Genomic DNA, 24,028 nt, shown 5'->3' on the forward strand with positions numbered 1-24,028 from the left:
TGTATAACAATCCCCGTGCACAGTCGGCGGTGGTGTATAACAATCCCCGTGCACAGTCGGCGGCGGTGTATATAATCCCCGTGCACAGTCGGCATCAGTGTATAACAATCCCATGCACAGCGGCTGTAGTGCATAATCCCCGTGCACAGTCAGCTGCAGTGTATAACAATTCCCGTGCACAGTCGGCGGTGGTGTATAACAATCCCATGCACAGCGGCTGTAGTGTATAATCCCCATGTAGTCAGCTGCAGTGTATAACAATCCCCGTGCACAGTCGGCGGCGGTGTATAACCCCCGTGCACAGTCGGCGGCGGTATATATAATCCCCGTGCACAGTCGGCAGCGGTGTATAACAATCCCCGTGCACAGTCGGCGGCAGTGTATATAATGCCAGTGCACAGTCGGCGGCAGTGTATATAATCCCCATGCACAGTCGGTGGCAGTGTGTAACAATCCCATGCACAGCGGCTGTAGTGTATAATCCCCGTGTACAGTCAGCTGTAGTGTATAACAATCCCCGTGCACAGTCGGCGGTGGTGTATATAATCCCCGTGCACAGTCGGCGGCGGTGTATAACAATCCCCGTGCAGTCAGATGCAGTGTATAACAATCCCCGTGCACAGTCAGCGGCAGTGTATATAATGCCTGTGCACAGTCGGCGGCAGTGTATATAATCCCCGTGCACAGTCAGCAGCGGTGTATAACAATCCCTGTGCAGTCAGATGCAGTGTATAACAATCCCCGTGCACAGTCGGCGGCAGTGTATATAATGCCTGTGCACAGTCGGCGGCAGTGTATATAATCCCCGTGCACAGTCGGCGGCAGTGTATAACAATCCCCATGCACAGCAGTTGTAGCGCAGAATCCGTGGTGTCCCGTGAGCTGGCGTGCATAATCCCTGGCCACAGGCAGGGAAGAAGCTATTGTCAATTTGCCGCTAACCTAAGGGATCTCCCCTACAGCAGCATTTGTGAAAATATGTGAAACATGTAACCCTCGCTAACGGACGTGCACTGCCGTGCAAAACGGCCACCATCCACACCACCTGTAGTCGTGCACAGAACATGGTCAAGGGCGTTACACTGGGCTTCTGTTACAAGATGAGGTCTGTGTATGTTCACCCCCATCAATGTTGTTATTCAGGATGGTTCTCTCATTGAAATGTGAACTTTCTGGGGTGAAAAATACACCCACAGGGTCGGATGAGGTCAGGTGTTGCTTGCTCTGTATCTCAAGCCCAGAAAGATGAGTTAATTCTTGAAGGAAACGACATTGAACTTGTATCAAACTCAGCTGCTTTGATTCAGCAAGCCACAACCAGTAAAACCGAGGATATCAGAAAATTTTGGGGGTTGTCTATGCTCCTGAAAAAGGAATAGTTCAGCAGGCTGGTGAATAAGATCGAAGCTGTCCCGCCACAGAAACAGCAAGATGCCAGATGATTTTTCCGACTTTTTGTGATATTTTATTTATTTATTTTTAAAGATTTTATTTATTTGAGAGAGAAAGAGAGTGAGAGACAGCCCAAGAGGGGGTAGGGTCAGAGGGAGAAGCAGCCTCCCCGCTGAGCAGGGAGCCCGACGTGGGACTCGATCCCAGGACTCCGGGATCATGACCTGAGCCGAAGGTAGTTGCTTAACCAACTGAGCCACCCAGGCGCCCCTAGACTTTTTGTATATTTTAAAGATGCAGTAAACGCTGTATTGATTTGGGGGGAAAATGTCTTTTTTTACTGGGCAAAGTTTAATACCAACAGTGATTGCATTATTCTTTCTTTTCAATCTAAAATATAATTTTTAGGGGTGCTGGGTGGTTCAGTCGGTTGAGTGTGTCCGACTCTTGACCTCAACTCAGGGTAGTGAGTTCGAGCCCCACATTGGGCTCCATGCTGGGCGTGGAGCCTAGTTTAAAAAATATGTATGTGTGTGTATATATATATATATATACACATATATATAGTATACATGTATATATATATTACATATATATATAATTTTTAAAATTCCTAAATGGCTTTGAGTCTTGGGTCAATATTATTTGTCTGAAAATTTGTAAAGTAATTAAAATTCATGGAGACCAAAAGATACGTGTTTGTCACACAATCCCAGATATGCTTCTTCCTGTTTTCTCTGCAAATAAACACATTTGTTTTAGGCACTGAAATTAATACAGTAAAATCAGTGGGTTTCAGCAGTCTCTTCTGCTTGATAAGGTTAATTACATTTCGAAATGGAAGCTTTAGCTAACAGGGCCCCACAGGCCCGCTTCTGTCACCGCACACAAGTGCACGAATCCGCGGGCCTTGTCAGGACCACCCAAGGCAGCACGGAGGAGGGGACAGAGAACCGGACACAATGGGGTGCACCTAGGAGGGGTGTGAAGCCCCTTCTGCCTCCTGCAGATTCTGCCTGGAAAGTAGGACTTTCCCTCACCCTGAGGCGCACTCCCGTTTCTCAGAAAGTCAGTAAAATTCTGTGCTATCTCGTGAGGGGACTGAGGACCCATGGTGACAGCTGTGAGGCTCCGTGCTGGGGGGGAGCTGCAGCGCTTACTCCTTCTCTGTGGACCCACAGGGGCGGGGCTTTCTCAGGCACCTTGGCTCTGACCAGGACCCAGTGTCCCTCGGTGTCCTTGGCTCTGACCAGGACCCAGTGTCCCTCGGTGTCTCCGGAGGCCCTTCTCCAAGAACAGGGCTGCCGAGGGTACACCGCATGCCTGGGGAAGTCATGGCACATCTGTGAAGCTGTGTGGTGGCAGCAAGTGTGCCCCACACTGCTCCGTGAAGCTACACCCTCTGGGGCACGGGGGGTGGGGGGGGCAACACCGCGTTCCGGAAACATCCACGAGAAAACTGCTCAGGTGCCCGCGTGTAACTGGTTGTCCCTCCTGCACTCCTTGTCACCCAGGAAAATATGTAAAGCAGAGAAAAACTGAAAGCCAGCACTCCCTGGTCCATTTAAACTTTCACCAAGTCCTTGCGGTACTGGGGGAGGGGGGACGTTCCCTTGCTGCAAAGTCACTGCCTTATTTAGGGACAGAAAACCAGCCAGTCCCGCCAGATCCCCAGTGGGCTGCCTTGTCTTCTCCAGAGCGCACTCCGATGCACGGGATGCTGGGGACACGAGTCGAGCTTTCTGCTCCACTCAACACCACCACTGACCACGTCACCCTCGGAGCTGGGGGAAGAACGAGTAAGCAGACCCTCTGCCCCTGGATGGGCTCACACCACCACGAGGGAATATGCTGGCCACCCTGAACCTGAGAATGAGGAACCGCTGGGCAAACCCAAACAGGGCCATTGCCTAAAACTGGCCTGTATTCTTCAAAACCACAGTCTGGAAAGACAAAGGGGATTAAAGAGCAGCGGTGTGCACGCACGTGCTCAACAAGAGGTTCCCGGGGGAGGCCATGCGTTGCAGCGTTTGCCGATTTCCGCGGTGGAAATACCTCCCCTCCCCCGCCGGCCAATTTCAAGCTGCCCATGTGCCCATGCCCATGCCACCGAACGCAGACACGGGAGGAGATGCACGGAGCTTCCACCAGACAGACACGACATACCCAACCCCGTCAACTTACACAGCAGTAAGATGTAGTGTGACAACGAGGAAGTGCTGACTTTTGTGTTTATCTTTGTTTTAAGATACAAATGTATGTAATTTAATTTCTAATAATGGCTGTGTTTCACGAAGAGTTTGCAAAATTCCTGGAAATCACCACCACCAAAGAAACAGGACAACTAAATGCAAGGCATGATTCTGGATTGGGTTTTGGATTTGGGGGAAAATGATATGAAGGACATTACTGATGGCTTGTATATTAGACAATGTTAAATTTTCTGAGCTTGATACTCATATTGTGTGTATGTAAATACACGTGCTTGCTCTCAGGAAGTGCATGTTGAAGTATTTGGAGGTGGTACTAGTGTCCAGGGCCGCTGTAAAGAAGAACCCCAAATTGGAAATTTATTTTCTCCCAGTTCTGGAGGCCAGAGGTCCGAAATCCAGGTGTTGGAAGGTGCCTGGAGACTCTGAGGGAGAATCCACTTAAGAAAATGAACAGCCAGGCTCCAGAATGGGAGGAAATATATGGAAGACAAGAATCTGATGGAAAACTAGTATCCAGGACATGTAAGGAAGTCCTACTGCTCAGTAACAGATGCTAGACAGCCCAAATTCAAAAAAGGCAAAATACTTGTGCAGACACTTCCCAGAACGATCAGGAAGGGGCCGCAAGCACAGGGAGAGCTGCTCCACATTGCCGGGCGCTGAGCAGCACCCGTGCAGAGGGGACCGCCCGCCCGCCGCCAGCCTGACGTGGTGGGAGGACCGGTATGTGCGCCGCTGGCCGGAAGGCACACGGGGCCACCACACCGGAGACGGCTCGGCAGCTTTTAGTTCGGCTCAGCATACACTTGCCATAAATTCCAGAAACACCACTAATAACGGGAACGTGTGCCGGCCACACACACGCCCGCAGCAGCCTCGGGCCCGAGGAAGTGACAGCAGCTCCGAGGTGCCACCAGCCGCAGGTGCCCGGGGACACTGGCTGTGACCCACCACGCGGCGGACTCGTCAGAAGTACACGCAGCACGGACACCGCCAGACGTTACTGTGAGCGCAGGCGACGCGGGCCCGGACGGCTTGGCGTCTAGTGCTGGAGGCCAGGCCGGCGCCTGGGACCAGGACGGGGCCTCGCGGCCGAGGGACTGCAGCGTCTCGCCGGCTCTGTGCAGTCCCCTGGCAGACGCACCTGCAGGTCACCCAGCTGTCTCCTCCCCGGGTTCCTACTGTGTGTGAACTAGATCTCTGTAAGCGGCCAGAAGACAGGGTGCCCGCCACCCTTCTGGGGCACGAGTGCGATTCTGTTTCTGTCCGGGTGTCCGTGACAAGAGTGGGTTCCTTTGTGAAACACTAAGCTCCACATGCGTATGCCCTCTGCCCCACCTAAAGCACTCTTTAACTCAGATAATCTTAAATAGAAAATATGCAGTTGGAGAGAGACAGAGGGTGAGGTTGTGCACAGGGGGACACGCACTTTAGTGCCGCTCCTGCCCAACAGGGACCGGCTTTCAAAGGCTGCATATGGATCGCCCAGTTGTCACCCGCAGGAGAACACGGCTGATGGCCCCTCGGTCCCCGGAGCCAGCCCACCACGCGCTGTGGCCACCTGTCCTCCAGCTCACGCGCTGACACAACGCTGTCCATGAGCAGCTGGCCTCTTCCCACAGCCAAAATGTCTACACTCACAGGATGCACGAGACCCATCTGCAAATCTTCGTACTAGAAGAGAGTGCGATCCCGTGGCAGCTGGCCCCCCCTGCGGGACACTGGCCCACCAGCAAGGCCCTCTGTGGTGGGTGTGGCGGCATCACCACTTACCCTGGGCCTGGGCCTTATTTCATCCTCAGCTCACTGCCACAGAGGTGAGGAACTGGGACCCGAGGGGTCACAGAACAGCAGCGAGTGAGAGAAACTCGGGGGAACACCCCCTGGGCTTTTCTCAGAGGAAGTCAATGTCCTACAAGCACAGGAAGCACGGACTTCCACCCACGAGAATATCTGTTTATCTGGGGAACGTCCCCCTCCATCTCCCCACTTGGGAGCTCAGCTCCCGGCTCTCCCGTCTGCTTACTCCTGCTCAGAGCTCCAGCGAGACAGGGGTGGGGAGGGTCTGGGGGGGCCACATGCTAACAATCCCCCAGTGAGAGATCCGGCTCTGGGCCGGTTCCTCGGGGCTGGAACGCTCTGGAGAACCCCCGGCTGTGGAGGGAATGGCTCACAGAGGAACTTCATTCCTATCTCGACTTGCATCTGGTAAGCAGAGACGGAATGAAAAAGCTAACCTGTCCCAGCCGTCCTCCTGCGGTGACATCCTTGACTTGCCTAGAAGGCAGAGAAAGAAGAGAAGCTAGTAATTATCGAGAGCTTAAACGGTTTGAAGGAACCAAAAGAAAAGATATTCCACCAAGAACTTTACTGGTAACACCTTTTTAATAGGTCAAAGTAACTGTACAGTTCATTATATTCTTCCTGAGAATAATTTATATCCCCCGACAAACTAAAGGGAGGGTGTATTTTTTCAAAATTATTTAACAGAATGGATGGTGTAACTGGACATCAAAAAGAAAACCCAATCTCTCTGCTTTGCTTAATTGTCTCCTGGGAAGACAGACACAATGAAGGGTTAGTTAGCTCCAGTGGCTGCAAGATAGTCAACATGGCTTTAATCTTTCTTTATAAATTATATAAAACTGGAAAACAGGGATGGTTCCAGAACCTCTCCCCAATGCAGTTTGGAGGTGCTCTGGTGCAAAGCATTTCTGCTTCCAGGAGAAATAACATTGGTACAAAAAACTGGCACATTATTCTGGTGAGAAAAGACGAAGTTTTTAGTGTGTTCTACAGCTAGCTTCCAACCAGATCTTCACTTATCCAACAGGAAAGTAAAAGGCAGGAAAGACAAAAGGGTTGTTGTGTTTTTCTGAAAGGACTCAAGTCTTCAAAATATAGCTCTGATATTCTTTCTCTTAAAGTGGTGTCAGCATATTGCAACTCAAGAGTGTTCTCACAACAGGGACTCCAGTCTGGGCCACGGCTCTGCGGCACGTCAAAGAATTCTCAGCCCCTCGGGTTTCCCGGAATTCTCCGCCTCGTCTCCCTGTCTCCCAACATGCAGCCAAGCTGGTTCAGGATCCGCACGCCACCGCCTTGGCCATTTCCACGGAAACACACCCTAACATGAACATGATCTGTTCTTCGGGATTCTTAAAAGCTTCTCACGAACAATTTTCATTCTCAGAAAAATGCCACATTTTGGATCCTGGACTTTTCTGAACGCTATGATTAAAAAAAACAACAACACAAAAAAACGAACTCAAATCAAATGTGGTTAAACTTATATGAAAAAGATTTTCAACCAGCTGTCAGTCAGAACCGTTGGCACGGTGAGTGCCGGCGGCCGAGGACCGCGGAGCCCCTCACTGCTGGTGGAACACGGGAGAACGTCCTCAGAGAGCGCCCCTCAGTGCGGCCTCGTCGGTCCGAGCATCCGCAGTCTCGCTTGGTCAATGACATCGAGTAAGTTTTTGGCGTCCACGGCCAGGGCGTGAGCCGCGGTCAGCATTTGCTTTTTGTACTCCTGCTGGAGACTGGTCATGACGTACTGCTGGGCCAGTTTCATCTTGTTGATGAGCTCACCCAGGTCGGAGTTCAACAGCTTCTGGGCCATCTCAATCTGGAAGGACAAGAGAGAGGTCAGGAGAGGCACGTTCCATCAGCTGTTCCTTGGGTGCCTCCAAGAGAAGAAATTTTCTTCCCCTTACACAAATCTTCCACGCATCCTGCAGCCTTCTGCTCCTTCCACAAAAGCCCTCAGTGACTATTAACTCAGTGACTGGTGGAGCTTTTGCTTCTTAAAAGAATCACAGTCTGGCAGAACCTCAGAGGCCACCCAGCCCAGAGTCCTCCCATCAAGGGGACAGCTGGGGCAGATTTGCTGAGGTCCACCAGCCGGCTGGCTTCCAGTCAACACTGGAAGTCAACACCTGGCTCTGCACTCACAGCCATGTGTCAGGCCCCGCCTCTGCTGTGTAAGAGGAGACCCCCCCCACCCCCGGAATTGCTGAGAGAGGTGGGACCAGGGCTGCAGAGCCGGAAGAAGCTGCCCTGAGGATCAGCGCACTTTGCCTGGGTGTCTCAGGACCTTTCTCATCTGTTTGTTCAACCAGTAATGACTTAGCACTCAGTCTTCTGATGATCACCGAGCACTCACACATGAGGCACTCAGTGGTGTGGACGCGAGTGCCTGAACACGCTTGCGCTCATCTAGTGTGAAGCCCGCATACAACTCCCTAGAACACATTGGAAGAATCATACAACAGAAAGACAGCAATCCATTTGTTCTGAGAGGGTCAGACGACTTCACAGAGGAGAAGTCGTTTGAAATTGGCCTAGACCATAAAAGGAGGCTGGCCTCCTCTGAGGAGGGCCCCACGGGCCATGCCACGTGACCTCTGTTCCGCTGAACGTGCCAGTGGGGAGGCCGATGAGATTTTTAGGAAGGGGAACACCATCCTCCACAGGGGTGTTCCAGAAAGAGGGCTCTGGTGGCGGAGTGTGAACGTGGAATGGAGGGGCGGGAAAGCCAGAGGCAGGGAAGGGAGCTCAGAGGCTGTTGTGGGAACCAAGGGAAGAGGGGATGGTAACAGGGAGGATGGAGAGGCCAGGCCCTGGCTGTGACGTGACGACACAGGCGGGAGGCTGCTTGTACGTGTGCGTGGGGGAGCGCGGTTCACAGGGCAGCCGCGGAAGTGTGTGTGGGTCCCCGTCTGTGGGAACAAACCGGGAGCAGCAGAATGTCCTGCGGAGGCAGCCGTCCCACAGGCAGCTGGTGACCCCAGCTCAGGGAGAGGTGCCTCTGAAAGCCCGGAGCCGGATGCCTCAAATACTGGATCTATGCACGTGGGGGAGACCCGCCAGGGAGAAGCAGCATTCTGTAAGCTGTGATGTGGGTGTTTTACACGCATGCAGCCCCTCGGGGGACAGCCACACTCAGGGCAGTGGGGAAGGGGGGCCAGGATTGGGGGAGCATGGCGGCCGCTGGCCCCGGGGAAGTTGCAGTAGAGAACTGGGGATGAGCTGGCCCGGGAGGACAGGCTGCTCTCTGAGGTAGTACGAGGGGGACTGAGGAAGGGGGAGCAAGATCAAAGAAAGCTCCTCTCCTTTTAAAAAACAATTAAGAATACATATGGGAGAGCAAGTTGTGTAGAAAAATCAGCGTAGACGGAGAGTTTATTTCAGGCTTTATCAGCTAAAGTAATAATTTAGAAATGGCCCTGCCAAAATATTTACTTGTTAGGATACCATTTTCTTGCCTCTGGCAAACGGAACTTTTCCACTTTTTGGCAAAGTTCTTACTCACTGTGGAAGACCAATTAAAGTCACAATGAAGCCAAGGAACAAGCTAATGCCCTAAACGGCTAGAAATATAAAATTGCACTGTGCAGTCAGGCATTTTCCAAAATGATTTCGGTGGTTTCGTGCAGGTGAACTGATGCCCTTTACAAAGGAAGCGTGGGTGGGGGCTGTGCCAGGCTCATCAAGACGGGCATCAGCGGGCCACTGTCCCGAGAAGCACTCAGCCCCAATCTCATCAGGAGGAAACCTCAATTGTTACAGAACATCCCTCAACCCCACTTTAGCAATACTGTCTAAGGTAACTGGCCATACTCTTCCAAAATACTGACGGCAGAAAGATGAAGTCTGAGCACCTGCTCCAGGCAGAAGCAGACTACCAAACAAACGGGCGTGTGGCCTCGGGCAGGACACACAGCCCTGCTGGCCTTGAACTAGAGGGTGAAACTACTGGACGTGACCGCCCACGAGGACCGTAAGGGGGTGCTGACAGCCCAGCTGTCCAAACCCTCCAGGTGAGAGAACAGCCTCCTGATTGGAGATACAAATGGAAACAAGGAAGGCAAGAAGCATGACACAGGCGACCTGCTCTCAAACGGTTCAGAGAAAGGAGACGGCAGGTGTAGACAGAGACAGAGAATGTGGGAAATGTTAAAAGGCAGTGAAACTGGGTTAAGGATATTCAGGAATTCTCTGCATTATTCTTGTAACTTTAAGTTTGACATCACTTCAAATAGAAGACTAGCACCCACTAGGCTGTAGGGCTAGAGAGAGTAGAAAAGTGGGTGCGGGAGCTAGGAGAGAGGGGAGTGAGAAGGGCGAGCAGAGCCAGGGCCGTCATGGACTCCAAGGGACACAGCTCTATGTGCACATGCGGCCCGGGCAGCACACACCTCTGGAGGCCGGGGAGCACCCCTTGGAGGTCAGGGCACATCTCTGGAGGTTGGGATGCACCCCTGGAGGAGGCTGGGGAGCACCTCTGGAAACTGGCATGGCTGGGAGCATTTTTAAAATAATGCAAGTGCGTCTGCTCATTTGTTAGTTCAACACATGATGCAAAATGGCCAAAAATGGCAAAAATGAGATTATTGCTGAGAGACAGGATTTTGGGTGAAGTCTGATTCCTTAAAAAAATTTTAAAACACATGTATTAATTTAAAAGGCATTTTTTATCAGTGCTGTATGTGGAAAACCAGCATCATTTGCAAACTATAATTTTTTCAGAAAAATTCAAGGGAGGAGGGCAGGCTCCTCCCAGCTCATTTCTGCTGTCCTTCGGCCTCAACCTGAGTTGGCGCTGAAGGATTTGGCCCGCACCCAGCTCTGCCCCTGTGCTCCCCGCCGTCCCCACAGCCACCTATCCTTCGGGCCCCGACCCCCTGGCTCGGGAGCTGGCAGCGAAGGCGTGGGATCTAACCAGCCCCAGTGGGTGCCGCTCCCACGGGCCTCCCTGGCTGGAAGGTCTTGACCTCAGAGCAGCGGGGGCATCACAGCCCCTGCCGGGGCGCGTCCCACCACTCTGTCTGCGCAGGAAGGGGCGCCGTGTCCTACCTCTCGGTGAGTGCTGGCTGGCAGGACCGGGAGGGTCTCGTCCACAGTGGCCAGTAACGTCCGCAGGGCCAGGCCGACTTCCTAGCAGACAAGACCACACCCGGGATCAGAGCACGCACAGAGCACGCTCCAGAAGCGATGCCTCCTCTCAGTTACGGGGTTGTTTCCTTTCCAACACTTCAAGGACCATTTCTGTACTTTTTTCCTCAGTACTGAGCCTGATCTGAAGTGATTAGGCTTTCCCCCAAAGACTGAGATCTCTGAATGCTCAGAATGTGATCTCTGATGGAAGATGAGGAAGAACATTCTGACACCTGCGACCGCATGGACGAACCTCAGTGAGAGGAACCCGTCCCAAAAGGACAGATACAACAGGACGCCACTCCTCCTCTCCTCTGTGCCCTGGAGTCCCCACATTCACGGGGACAGGGAGTGGATGGGGCGCCAGGGGCCGGGGGAGGGGCACTGCTGTTTAATGGGGACAGAGTGGCAGTTTTGCAAGGTGAGAGGAGTTTTGGACATTAGTTGTCTAACAATGTGAATGTACTTAACACCACCGTTAGCTTAACAGTGGCTAGGATGGTAAATTTTACATTCTGTGTATTTTACCACACTTTAAAAAAGTGTGTTCAAATATATGTTCCAGAAATACAGGCTTAAAGCAAAGCTTCATGGCACTCTTTGAACTGCAGAACCCCCTGAGCTCACGAATGCCAGTGTGCCCTGCTCGGGGGTGGGTGGGGGGCACCTAGCCTCCTTTCTCACAGAGCTTCTGGTACTCTCTTCCAGGACACCACGCCCCCAGACACAGCTTGGCAAGGTTAGGCTAGTGCAGAATATTTTCATTTCTATCTTTTCACCTCATTTAAAAAGATTTTGTGAGCACCCACACATCCACCCCTCCCCGGAAGAAAACAGCACAGATAAAGCCCCCATCGTCCCTCTCCACAACGGCCCCTCCCCCAGGGCAGCGTCTGAAGGTCAAGTGCTCTCCGTATGCGCAGGTGCTGCGTGTCCCCAAGGCGCGCACAGCACGGGTCTGCATGCTTTCAAACTTCACAGAAATGGCATCTTGCAGCTCGATTTTTCACGCAAGACCGTGAGTGAGCAGTGGCTGTTAAAGCCTGTGCTGCTCCAAGCGCCAGGGGCGGGAACGCAGTCGGTCTGACTTCACTCAGTCACGCACAACTTCTGACACAGCGGGTCGGACTCTGAGGGGCACGCGGCACCCACGGGTCTAAGAACATTTCCTCCTGGCGGAGGTCTGGGTTTTACCTTCACCATGGGAACGTACTCCTCTGGCGGGGCTGGCTGGATCTTGCTGGACATCTCGATGACAGCCTTCACCAGGCCCGTCACATTCTCGTACACCCTGTCGTTGGACCGGTCCAGGTTGGCAGTGGGCGGGGGGCTGATTTCCTGGGGCTGAAGCTGCAACACAGAAGCCGTTATGCCCCCAGCCCCCACAAGGGGGCGGCACCTCACCGCAGCTAAGTTACAGAGGGTCTTTAAAAGAGATCAAAGTGGATCACAATTGATTGGCTTGTCTGCATGGCTACAGCTCAGTTGGAGGATGACAGTCAAGTAATTCATCCAAGTGACAAATGAGCGAGGCAATCATTTTTTGTAACTTTGAGCTCAGTTAAAGGAAATGAAGTGGAATCATACCCATGATGCTAAAAGCCCCAGATTCTTTCAGAGTAGTGATTCGATGCCCCCCACCAAATCATTCACCCAGAGAAAGAATTCATGTGTTCTACGTCTCTCTGAGGATTTCACGGGAAGCTGGCTGGGGGTCAAGCATTCTATGTTAAGACTCTAAGAATTCCTGCTTAGTCTGACTCCTGCCGTCAGAACTACATGGCTCAGCGTGGCTGCCTCCAGACCACTTCACAGACACGTGTGTCCCCTTCATGACTGGAACAAGCGGACCCCGTCTGCTTTGCACGGCACTGCGGCATTGAGGAGCCCCGAGGTGCACGTGCCAGCGGCCGGGCCTCGGCTCCTCACACGGCCATCGGGGCGAGGGGGACCTGAAGGAGCTCTTGGGCACAGGCCCTCCCCAGTGCCCGGGCACAGAGACACCGATGAATGTTACCCGCGAGAAGCCGAGTGAGGGCAGGGCCTGCGGAACGTGTCCAATAGCATTTGAAAGTTCACAGGGGTAACACCAGGCACAGAAAGGGCCGTGTGTGTCTACTTTAAGAAAACTAAAGTGCAGTACGTAATCGTAGCTGCCTGCTGATGGGTCTGCTGCCAGCGCTCAGTCGAAACCTCTAGATGCCCATTCTGAACCTTCGGGCTGACTCTGTCTGAGGAACCGGGAGCCCGGTGTTCAAGTCTGATGCGAGACAGCCACGGACAGGAATAGTTCAGGCCCTGCAAAGATGTTCATGCCTCAGTCTCTGGCAAATAAAGACCTTGTCTCTGGTGATAAGCCAAGCAAAAGTGCCCTCCCCAGGCTCCCTGATTTCTGCTCCAGAGTCACATGCAGAGCGCTAGGAGTGAAGGAGTGGGACACACACACAGACACAATGTGCTTACCCTCCATGGCTATTGTTGAACGGGAGGTGAGGAAAAGTTAGAGAAATTTATCAGAGAAGGGGAAAAAAGAAAAACAGTATTAATAAAGGCAGCAGACAAAACCCCCACAAAAACACATGAGCAGAACCAAAAGGAACGAGCTTGAAGCCTGCCTAGGAGCCAGCCCCCGGTTCCCTGGTCTTCCAGGCACAACAGCTGGGCCATTGGTCCCTGGTGCCGGCGCACTCGGTAAGGAGGCCTGCCACGCGCCATGCTTGTCTTCATGAAGTAAATGAGAGAAAACAACACGCAAAGCCAGAGAGGGACAACCTGGCAGCCATGCGAGTAGCAAAGCATTAGGGGTCCTCAGAAAGAAGAGGCCTTGAAATGTGCTTGACATCCCTGGGAACTGCCCGTCGGGCTTCTGGGCCACTGGGAGAGACTGTCCCACCCTGCACCCCGCGCCCAGCCCCCGGCGTCCTGGGAAACAGGCTTTGCCATTAGCTATCCCGCCATCAAGATCCCTGGCTTGGGGTTGGTTGTAAAGACATCAGGAGCTTATTTTAAAAACAAAAACAAAACAAACTAAAAAAACAAACAACAAATCCTTCTTTTGAACCAACTCTTATGTTTCAGACTCCTTGATTTTTAACTTAGTTTTATTTAGTGCTTTTTCCTCTACAGCTTACACCAAGGCCATCCTATTCCTATTGTAACTTAAAAGACCAAGTTAACTGGGGAAAGGTGGCTATCTTGCCCCCCTCCTCAGCTATGTCTGAAACAGGTGTACCCTTTGGTACAGGAGTTCAGCAGAATCTTAGACTTCAAGGCCCAACCTTCCACAGTGTTTTCCCTGCATTAGAAAGAGGGAGATCACTTCAAGAGAGGACATCTCTGTCTCTTCCCTTCTGCACTGAGAGTCACACGTGGCCCTGTGATGAACTCGGCAGATGTGCCACTTCAGACTGGATCAACGTAAAGGCGCAGCTTCCGCAACAGGTGCCGCAGGCGGGGCTCCATTAGGAAGAACCTCGGCCATTCTGGACTCCAGGAGGCAAAGGCTGCTTTATGCTAACCTATTTAAAGCTTCTGTTCTTCTGTATGTGCCCTGTGCCCAATCAAGGCGGGTCACAGAAGCACTGTCCCGGTGCCTCCGGCCACCATGCACAGTAACACCCCCACAGCCAAAGTTTTGCTACAGTTTCCTAGTTTCTGGGGCTTGCCAACTTGGAGGTTCCTTGGCAGACAGTTGGGATAAAGCACCACCCCCCAGAGACATACACAATTCCAACCGCTTAGGTGGGTGCTTTAAGCTTAAATAATCCAGAATCAAAACAAAGCCACCAAAGGAGAAACTGAGATGGATTTCGGATCAAATGTTATCTGGATGAGTTCCATTAGTTACACCTAGCGATAAGCATTTCTGTGTTAAGACAGTATTGTTTTTAGGCTGGATTCAGTAACCTCTACTGAACAGGCGGATAAGGAAGAGCTAGAGACATATACTTCATATTTATTTATTTATTTTAAGTAGGCTCCATGCCCAGCACAGAGCCCAATGGACTCACGACCCTGAGACTAAGAGCCTGAGATCAAGAGTCAGACACGTAACGGCTGAGTCACCCAGGCACCCCTACTTCATTATTAAAGAAATCTTTACTTAATGCATTTTAGGTAAGCATGCTATATCCATCATGATTTCTACTTGCCTAAAATCCTCTTTAAGGGTATTTTCCAATTATAGTCATTCACGTTATTACAAATGTAAAGGCAAACGTTCACGTTATTACAAATGTATGTCGGAATTCTGAGCTGGTATCTGAGCTCCTTCTCAAGTTGGTTTTTCCTTGTAATACAAGCCATTTTGAAAATTTCCTCTTGTGGCTCATGTAAATGACAAACTTCATTAACCTAATTTCTCCTTCTTCCCTTTTAAAATTTATGTCAAGAAACCACATTAGGAAGGGCCGTGTCCCCTTCTGCTCCTCCTCAGAGAATACCCCGTGCAGTGCCCCTGAGCTGGGGGGTGGGGGGGGCGCCGAACGCCAAGCCCCGGGCCGAGCTCCAGGACCAGCGCTCTGGTTTCTGGGGGCTGACCACCGGCCCTGAGAGCTGCGGTGCCTCTGACCCAGTGGTGCCTGGGCTGCATCCCTCAGGGGGCAGGCGGGGCCAGCCAGGGCCAGCCCGTTCACTCCCTGCTCACCGCCCCTCTGGGCTGGAGATGGCATTTTCTCTGCCGAGGGCCTCCTCTCTTCTCTCTGGGAATCAGCCCAGCCTGCTGGCTAAATGCTGGCTCAGCTGGGGAGCCTGTAACCTTGAATATGCCCTTTAACCTCTGTGAACCTTGCCGTGTCATGTGAAAACTAGAAACAATACTACCACCACCAGTCCTGTGAGGCTGATGTGAGGACAGGCTCCGTCACGGCACATGGTACAGGGAGGGCAAGCCACGAGGGTGGTTATTGGTGAAACGAAGTTTCTCTTAACTGATAACAAAGTTACCAGGTTCAAAGATCCCACCCACTGCAGGAGGCACCTTTTTAATGTTCCTCTAAGGAAAAAAAAAGCTGCCAATTAAACCAACACATCACCCTGATTTTAGAAATGTTAAAGTGTACAAAAAAGGTATATCAGAATTAAGAAACAAGATATATTTTGAGAGATGACTGATGTCTCACGGAAAACAGAGAGACCCTCTCATTAAATGGGCACAAGAGAGAAGGAGAACCCTTGCCTTTGCTTCTCGTGAGAGGAGAGCTGCTTCCAAGGGGCCCAGAGGCCAACGCGGCAGGGTCTGGTGGAGGCTGGGGACGGAGGCCGGGGACGGGGGTGGCCAGGAGCCCTGACGGCCCCCTCACACGTAGCAGGGCAGGCCGTGCGTGCAGCGCCCCTGGCCGAGGAGAAGTTGGGGCCGTCAGCACCTGAGCCACACGCTCCCCTCCTCCGAGGGCTGGTTCCACACAGCCCACGCCACTTTACTACAAATGCAGTCCTGGCCCCAGGTGGGAAACGGTGGCAGTTGTCCACTAAGCCCCACCGACACACTTAGGAGACAGCGAGCCCGCAGAAGGGCTCCCTTCCCCAGACATCCTGGTTTAATTAATGTTTAAAACCAGAAGCCATCCCAGCACTTTAGTCCCAAGAAACATTCTGCCTGGTAAGAGAAAACCCTTTATCTAGGAACTCAGGCTCTGACTGAGGCCTGAGACTTTATCATGTGAGAGAAAACCAGACGAGACAGGCTCCTGTCGAGCTTGCTCCGGACTCTCGGGAGGGGTGCAGAGCCCTACCAAATGGACGCCTGGGGCCCACGGCAGCACCACTCTGCTCATTCCGTCCTCAGCACGGACTCCACTTCAAGTTCCTGATCACCACGCCCGGAGCGAAAGGCCCCACAGAGCCTCGAGCAGAGCTCGACTCAGATGCCCACCTTGACGCCCTCGTTGTAGCTGTCCCCGGGGCTGCTGAGGCTGGCGAGGCTGCCCAGGTGACCGGGGGCCCCAGGCCGCGGCGGTTTCTTTGGCGGGGCTGCAGGATCTGGTAAAGGGGAGGCGTCCTGTTAGCTGAGGCACGATAACACACTGAACAGAAACCCCCAAATAACACCTGGCAAGGAGTCACGTCACTACAACGTATGCTCATCTGGGATAGCGCATCCCACCAAGGCGCTCCCGACGCATTACAGCTATGTTCTGCTCCCTAGTACTCCGTTCATCGGCTGAATTTGGCAAACATCACACTTGCTTTGGTCCGTAGGGGGAAGAGTGTTCAAAAATCATGAGGGATTCCAAAGCTCAGAAACTCTGTACATTTAAAACTTGCTCCCTCTAAATTATAAAAACTTCTTGAGAGATAATTCATTTCTTCACTTACCTGGTTTCCCCACAGGCTGATATATGTGTTGGTTTCCAGTCTGTGGGGAAAGAAAAGCTCCGTCACCAGCATTCACTACAGGCCACGGCCTTCCCTCCCTCCCTCCCCCTCTGTCCCCTTGAACATCTGTGCGAAGTGCTGGGTTCAAAGACCAACGCGATGGGGGGCTGCCTTCAAGGCCTAATTGGGGGTGGGGGGCTTACAAACAGCCAGAATGCCAGCAGGTGTGGGAAAAGGGCTGTGACGGGGCAAGCGAGGGATGGGACGGGAACAGGGACGGGAGTCCTCACAGCCAATTAGAATTTCCTTCTAAAACAATGACATCCATGGATGCCTCCAGTCCACCTTCCAGGGGTGTGAAATCCGGGCCTTCGCAGCATCTGGGTCCTGTGCTCAGAAGCTGCCTCACAGCCTCCCGGATGTTCTCCTCACAGGGACAGGCACAGGCGGGGACAGTGACCATGGAGACTGTGTGGCACTGGGCTATTCTGTATGCCTGTGCCATCACCGAAGCCCGTGTGTGTCAGGACGTGCTGCCACAGCTCCATCCGTTCAGGACCAAGCCACAGGCCCGGCCAACAAGCCAACCGCAAGCCCGGAATTTCTACCCCGGGGACAGGACAAAAGACCGTCCCACTGAAGGCCAGCCCGCCACGGGCTGTCATAGCTGCGGTCCCCCGGCAAACAACCTACCCTAGCATAGCTTAACGAAAATTAGTCTTTTTAGAACCACATTCTACTTCTGAAGAGACTTACCTTGCTTAATTTAAATTAATAAAGTAATTTAAAAAATATATTTTAGGGTGCTCTACTTTCTGCTGTCAAGAGGTCTACCGTGGGGAAATGCACAGACGGTGTAGTGCACACAGTGAAAACGGTTCCTGTTCTGGAAACACACCTACTGTCAACACGCTGTTTCACGGTCTGAAGGGCTCCCCACGCCCTCGGAGCTGGGGACGAGGGCTCCTTCACAGCAGACTGTGCAGTGCCGCACCGTCAACCTAGCGTGTGCTATTACCACTGTGACGGGGACACCTGCTTTGTCCCGGGCACAGGACCCGCCGCCCCCTCGCTGTGTAACAGACAGCGAGATGGTTACAGCAGGTGCGCACAACAGCACAGCGCCAAGCCGCTGGGAGAGGGACATGGGCGTGGGGTGGGAGGGGAGGACACGGCAGGTCCCAGTGGGAAGATCAGGCCTTCTGAGAATGTGACCTCTGCACACGCTGGGTGGGGGAAGCCATGAAGAAGTCCGGGAGGAGGGCGGCCCAGAGACAGGGCGTCCCCCAGGAGGGGCAAACAGCATGGGAGGAGCCAGGCGGCCAGGGCAGCTGGAGGATGAGTGCGCGGGCAGAACAGCAGGGAACATGGCCAGAGCTCTACAAGGGGACACGGTCTGTGAGCTGTGCTGTGTTCACCAATCCAGGCAGTAAAACACACACATTTAACAAGACTTAAAACACAAAGAATTTTCTGGTTGATACCCAGGTTATAAGAAAATTCAATTAACTAGAAAATTCTATTTTAAGAACATTCTGGATTAATTCAGCAAAAGTATGTATAAGGCACTGTGTTAGGCCATTCCACAGGTTGCTCTGGGAGGGAAGGCACGGAAAAGTCCCTGCTTTCAGAAGTCTGACGGACGAGCATGTGGTCAGGCTGCGTTCTGGTTCTGCTGCGTATCTAGCTACGGGCCCTGGGCCTTGGAGAAGATTGTAGATTTTAAGTAGGCATGAGCTAGTGAACAAACACTAATAACCGGCTAGTGGAAACTGACCCCATCAACTTGCATAAAAGTAAAAACCATTTGGATTTTCAAAATAACATACAAGTTGACAGCATGTTCATCTTGTGACGACACCCCTGTATTAGGCATATGTATAAGGAACATTATTAGCCTCAGTTAACGAACTGGAAAAACAAAGCCCCAAACAGTTGAATGACTTCTCCCTGAAGCCACGGCACATTTTCCAAAAGTGTTAAGTTGGAGCATTTCAAGAAGTGGGCCAAATCAGATTGCTATCTAAATTTAGCAAAGAACAGAAGAGGGAAAAGCAGAATGGTCACGGTGTGTTACCGGCCTTCCGGAAGGAAGCGGCCACAACCTAAACCACATCCCTTGCAGTGAGCAAGCGCAGTCTGGCATCTGGCACCGTGACGGGTCACCTTGAGCAAGTTTTCTACAAGCCTCAGTTTACCCCTTCGAGAAGTGTGGATGGCAACAGGCCTGACCTGACAGGAGTGCTGGGGTCTTAGGGAGGTGGTGTGAGGATAGCACTCAGCACAGCACCTTGCAGCACTAAGTACCTTCTCATCAGTACTAAGCGCTCCCACTGTCGCCTAGGCCTGGGTGACAAGGGTGCAAGAGGACCTGTCCCGCATCGTCTGCTCCACAGAAGAACCCTTCTCTCCATGCCTAACTCACTCCCCGACTCCTCATTCCACATGCTTTCTGGGGGCCTATTATGTGCCACCTTCCGGAACAGACATGATTTCCCTTTTCTAATAAAACGTCCTAGTAGTGGTGCTCTGAATAGCCAGTCCCTTGAATACGGTTTACCTTCACGCTGATGCTCAGTCTTACCAACTTAGGACAGACTACCGGTCACACGTTAATCTTTTCATTCTAAGTAAGGAACTCTGGGTGTGGAGATGTTAAATGGCAGGTGACGTGACGTGCTCGTGAGCGAGAGCCTGCTGCGCCTGCACATCGTGACGGGGGACGCCAGATCTTCCCATGCTGGTGACCGAGCACAGCTTTCGGGGGCCAGACCTCAGGGGCAGCTGGATTTCACAGTACAGATTAGAGAAAACTCCTGGTAGGCCGTTCCACACTATGCATCTTGGAGCGGGATGACGACCCCGTCTCGTGTATGCATGCACGTGTGTTCGGAAGTAAATCCAGAAGCCTTATTAGGGCTTTATCTCCGTTGGTCTGTTACCCGGCAGTGGTTTCTCTTCTGTACTGGGACTTCGTCTCATGTTCAGAGAAATCTGCTTTTATTTCACTCAGACATCTGCTGATGGAAATCTTAATAAAACGATTTGAACTATTCTCCCTAAAAGATTAGGGAATATTTCTTGCATGCTTTAAACATATTTGGAATAACCATAAACTAGCTCTTTAAAGAGAATTTCAGGCATTTCCCCCTACAACACAGAGAAGAAAAAAAAAATCTTGGACAAGTTTCCTGTAACTGTGGAAACTCATAAGCATGCACTAAGAGTGCAAACATTTAGCAAAGGACAGTGGACATGTGTCAACAGTGTGCAGGTTTCTGTAGAGCACAGAGCTGCTACTACGGAGCTGTGTGAGTAAGGGGGAGCGTCCAGTGCCGGGCTGTGCACTGCAGCTTCTAATGATCTTGGCCAAAATGCTCGCTTTACTTAAAGAACGGATTCCTGCGTTCCATGCTACGAAGATTAGTGGGCGTGGGTATCTTATGACACAAAGTGACGGCCTATGTCCGTCCTGGCGAGTCCTGGCAAGAACCGGGCAGTCGCTTACCGGGCCCTGGAGACTTCCATCCTCCCTGTCCATACTGCCTCGAGAGGGCCGCACGTCAGGTTTCTAAAGCAAAGAAAACAAAACCAGACAGTTCCACTCCTGGTTTGAAAATCATGGACATATTAAGTCCCTTCCTCATATGACACGAGTTTCTTCTAGACAGAGAAAACTCCAGCCCAGGGTGAAAAAGAGCAGGGACCCAAGCCTGCTTCCTGGCAGAGTGAGGCTCGCGTGTACTTGGCTGCACTGCCGAAGCAGCAAACAGCCCAATCACACGCCTTTTCCCCTTTTCCCCACCCAATGCATCCACCATACAGATAAATCTGGATTTAATATAAATAAGAGTATGCAAATTTCACTAATCCCACAATAGGCAAAGGAGGTTCCATGTCCTCATGGTGCAGAGCGTGTTCAAAGGGCTGTTCCTCACGAAGCCCAGTCCGTGCAGTGGCCTCTCGCCTGCCTGCTACCCGTCCCGTCGCCACGCTGCCTCCTGCCTCCCCTTGCCCGTGTGCTCTCGCCACAGACCCCTTCTCAGGGTGCACTTCCTACGGCCTCTCCAGACAGGGCTGCTCCTTTCTTGCTCTTTGCCAGTCTGCTGTATCTTACAGAGACCCTCTCCGTGGCAGGAATCATGCAGCAATTACTTCCCTCATTCGACAGAGAATGTCTTGATGTCTGATTTGTCTTTGTTCACCCTACGCCTGCAGGGCCCGGCGCTGAGCACTGAGGACAGAACCCGTAAGCACTTGTGGGTGGCAGGGCCGGGGTGGTGGTGAGAAAGAGATGAGCTTTGTCTCTCCCCCTTCTTATAAATGTATGTTTACAAAAATGAAACCATGCCATATAATTTTATAACCTTTATGTAACATTATATAGTAGAAAACCATGTTAAAACCATGTTAAAAGCTGCAAGCCTCCCTCAGCACGAAGGCTGTCATAAAAAGAAACCAACAGTGAGGCGAACGGGCTCTGGCCTCAGGTGGCCTGGGTTCAGGTCTGGCTCCAACCCTTTCACAGCTGTGTGACCTGGGCCTCAATTTCTTCGGCTTCAAAACAGAGCAGTTAGTACCCGCTGCGCAGGCTTGATGGGAGGATTAAATGAATGAATACTGCAAAGTACTAGATCAGTGCCACAAGAATGTCATGTAAAAGAAATAGTTCTGTCCATTGAATGGTGGGGCCATTTTCAAAATTTCGATTGTATAAATAGGTTGTGGATGAAGACTTCTGTATAGAAATGTTTGACTAAATCCCTGATTATTTCCCTAGGACAGATTTCTAAGATGGAATTACTGAGTTAGAGGGTTTGAACACTTGAAAAACCCTGGGTATAAGCTGCCCACCTGCTGGGCTGTCAGCAGGCTCTCTCTGGGCCCTACACCACTGCACCATTTAAAACTTAGCCAATTCAATAAACAAAATACTTTATAAATCTGCCCTCCTTTCCTAAACATTGGAACTCTTCTGCTGCTTCTCCCTGGATGCCAGGCCCCGTGAGGATGGAGGCCATGGGTGGTCAGCTTCCCCCACTATCTCCATGACTTGGTAGAAACAGGACACACAGGTGGGAGGCAATGAAGCGTCTGCATGACTGACGGTGAACAGTGGCCATGCCCCTTGGACAAGGCATTTAACCTCTCCAAACCCATTTCTCAGCCGGAAAAGGGGTAGGCCGCCTCATACAGTGACTGTAAGGATTAAATATGTGCTTGGAACAGTCATGTGCATATCAGACATTTAGCAAACACTTGCTGTAATAAAAATGCAAGGTAGAAAAGAGGTTTCACAGATGAGGGACTCCAAGCTCAGAAGGCAGAATTACAGGTACAACCCAGAGATATTGCAGGTTTGCTCCAGACGCCGCAGGAAAGCAAATATCACAGTAAAGCGAGTCAAACGAGTGTTTGGTTTTCTGGTAGTGATCAAAGTTAAGTTTACACTATACTCTAGTCGATTAAGCCTGCAGCAGCCTTATGTCTAACACACGATGTACATACTTGAATTAAAAGATACTTCATTGCTACAAAACACTAACCACACTGGCTGACTCTTCCTTCCACTGAACGGTCTCTCTCTACAGCCTACGATGCTGTTGGACAGTGACTCACCCACAGAACTTCCTCCAAAACTGGTGCCCGTCCTCTCAAACCCTGCTGCCGCCTTACTAACTAGGGCCATGGAATATTCTAGATCCTCTGTTCTCATTTCCCGTCTTCACAGCATCCTCGCCAGGAGCAGCTTCCATCTCAGGAAAGCACGTTCTTCGCTCCTCCCGACGGGCACTTCCGTATCCGTTAGTTCTAGCCTGAGATCGCGGCAGTGCGGTCCCGGTTCTGGCTCCACTTGGGATTCTGGCTCTCCTGCTGTTGGCACCACATCTGCGGAGATGTCCTCTGCTGACGTCCTGAGCCCTCCATCATCCACGAGGGTTGGATCCACTTCTTCCAAACTCCTGTTACTGTTGACATTTTGACCTCTTCCCGTGAATCACGAATGTTCTTCACAGCATCGAGAATGGTGAATCCTTTCCAGAAGGCTTTCAGTTGGCTTTGCCCAGATCCATCAGAGGAATCCCTATCCATGGCTGCTATTGCCTTTTTAAATAATAAGACTTGACGGTCGAAACTACTCCTTGATCCACTGGCTACAGAACGGATATTGTTAGCAGGTGTGAAAACAACACAAATCTCGTCGTCCATCTTCAGCAGAGATCCTGGGTGACCAGGTGCATTGTCAGCGAGCAGTCATATTCCGAAAGGAAATCTTTTTTTCTGAGCAGGTCTCAAGGGTGGGCTTAAAATATTCAGTAAATCATGTTGTAAACAGACAACGGTCGTCCACCAGGCTTTCCTGTCCGGCTGACGGAGCTGAGGCAGAGTAGATTAAGCGTGATTCCCAAGGGCCCTAGGACTTCGAGAATGGCCACAGCACTGGCTTCATCTGACAGGCACCAGCTGCGTGAGCCCCTATCAAGGGAGTCAGCCTGTCCTTTGTAGCTTTAAAGCCAGGCACTGACGTCTCCTCTCCAGCTGTGAAAGTCCTAGATGGCGTCTCCTTCCAGTAGAAGGCCGTTTCACTTACACTGAACGTCTGTGGCTTAGGGCAGCCACCTTCGTGAACGATCTGAGCTCGATCTTCTGGAGAACTCGCGCAGCTCCTACGTCAGCACTTGCATGGTATGGAGACGTCCTTCCTTCAACCTCACGAACCGCTGTTGGCTTACAGCTGGTCTCCTGCAGCTTCCTCACCTCTCCCAGCCTTCACGGAATTGAAGAGAGTGCGGGCCTTGCTCTGGGTGAGGCTTTGGTTTAAGAGAATGCTGTGGCTGCTGGGATCTTCTGTCCAGACCAGTGAAATGTTCCCCGTGTCGGCAACGAGGCTGTTTCGCTTTCTCACCATTCGTGTGTTCCCTGGACAAGCATGTATGATTTCCTTCCAGAACTTCTCCCTTGTGTTCACAGAGTGGCTGTGGCGTGCCAGAGGCCTGGCTCTCCGCCCGTCTGGGCTTTCGACATGCCTTCTCACGACGCTTGATCATTTCTAGCTTTCGATTTAAAGTGAGACGTGTGACCTTTCCTTTCACCTGACCACCGAGGGGTCATTGCAGGGTTATTAACCGGCCTAATTTCAATATTGTTGTGTCTTAGGGAATAGGGCT

General features: G+C 51.7%; 1 protein-coding gene across 16 annotated transcripts in view; it reads right to left on the minus strand.

The window, feature by feature from the left end:
- Nucleotides 1–5,971: 5,971 nt before the first annotated feature.
- The window catches only part of PTK2 (protein tyrosine kinase 2), a 259,862-nt gene continuing 241,805 nt past the window's right edge, over nt 5,972–24,028 (minus strand). For 11 of the 16 annotated variants that reach the window (XM_032415592.1, XM_032415591.1, XM_032415581.1 and 8 more), the window contains 7 exons: nt 20,368–20,430; nt 16,860–16,899; nt 16,417–16,523; nt 13,008–13,016; nt 11,739–11,894; nt 10,464–10,544; nt 5,972–7,233 (listed from right to left, as the gene is read on the minus strand). In XM_032415592.1, the coding sequence (XP_032271483.1) occupies nt 7,021–7,233; nt 10,464–10,544; nt 11,739–11,894; nt 13,008–13,016; nt 16,417–16,523; nt 16,860–16,899; nt 20,368–20,430 (669 nt within the window). In that variant the 3' untranslated portion in view covers nt 5,972–7,020. The remainder of the gene's footprint in view (nt 7,234–10,463; nt 10,545–11,738; nt 11,895–13,007; nt 13,017–16,416; nt 16,524–16,859; nt 16,900–20,367; nt 20,431–24,028) is intronic. The other 5 variants (XM_032415595.1, XM_032415584.1, XM_032415580.1 and 2 more) reach the window with 1 other exon arrangement.

This window comes from Phoca vitulina, unplaced genomic scaffold (genome assembly GCF_004348235.1).
Source record: "Phoca vitulina isolate PV1807 unplaced genomic scaffold, GSC_HSeal_1.0 scaffold18, whole genome shotgun sequence".
Taxonomy (NCBI): domain Eukaryota; kingdom Metazoa; phylum Chordata; class Mammalia; order Carnivora; family Phocidae; genus Phoca; species Phoca vitulina.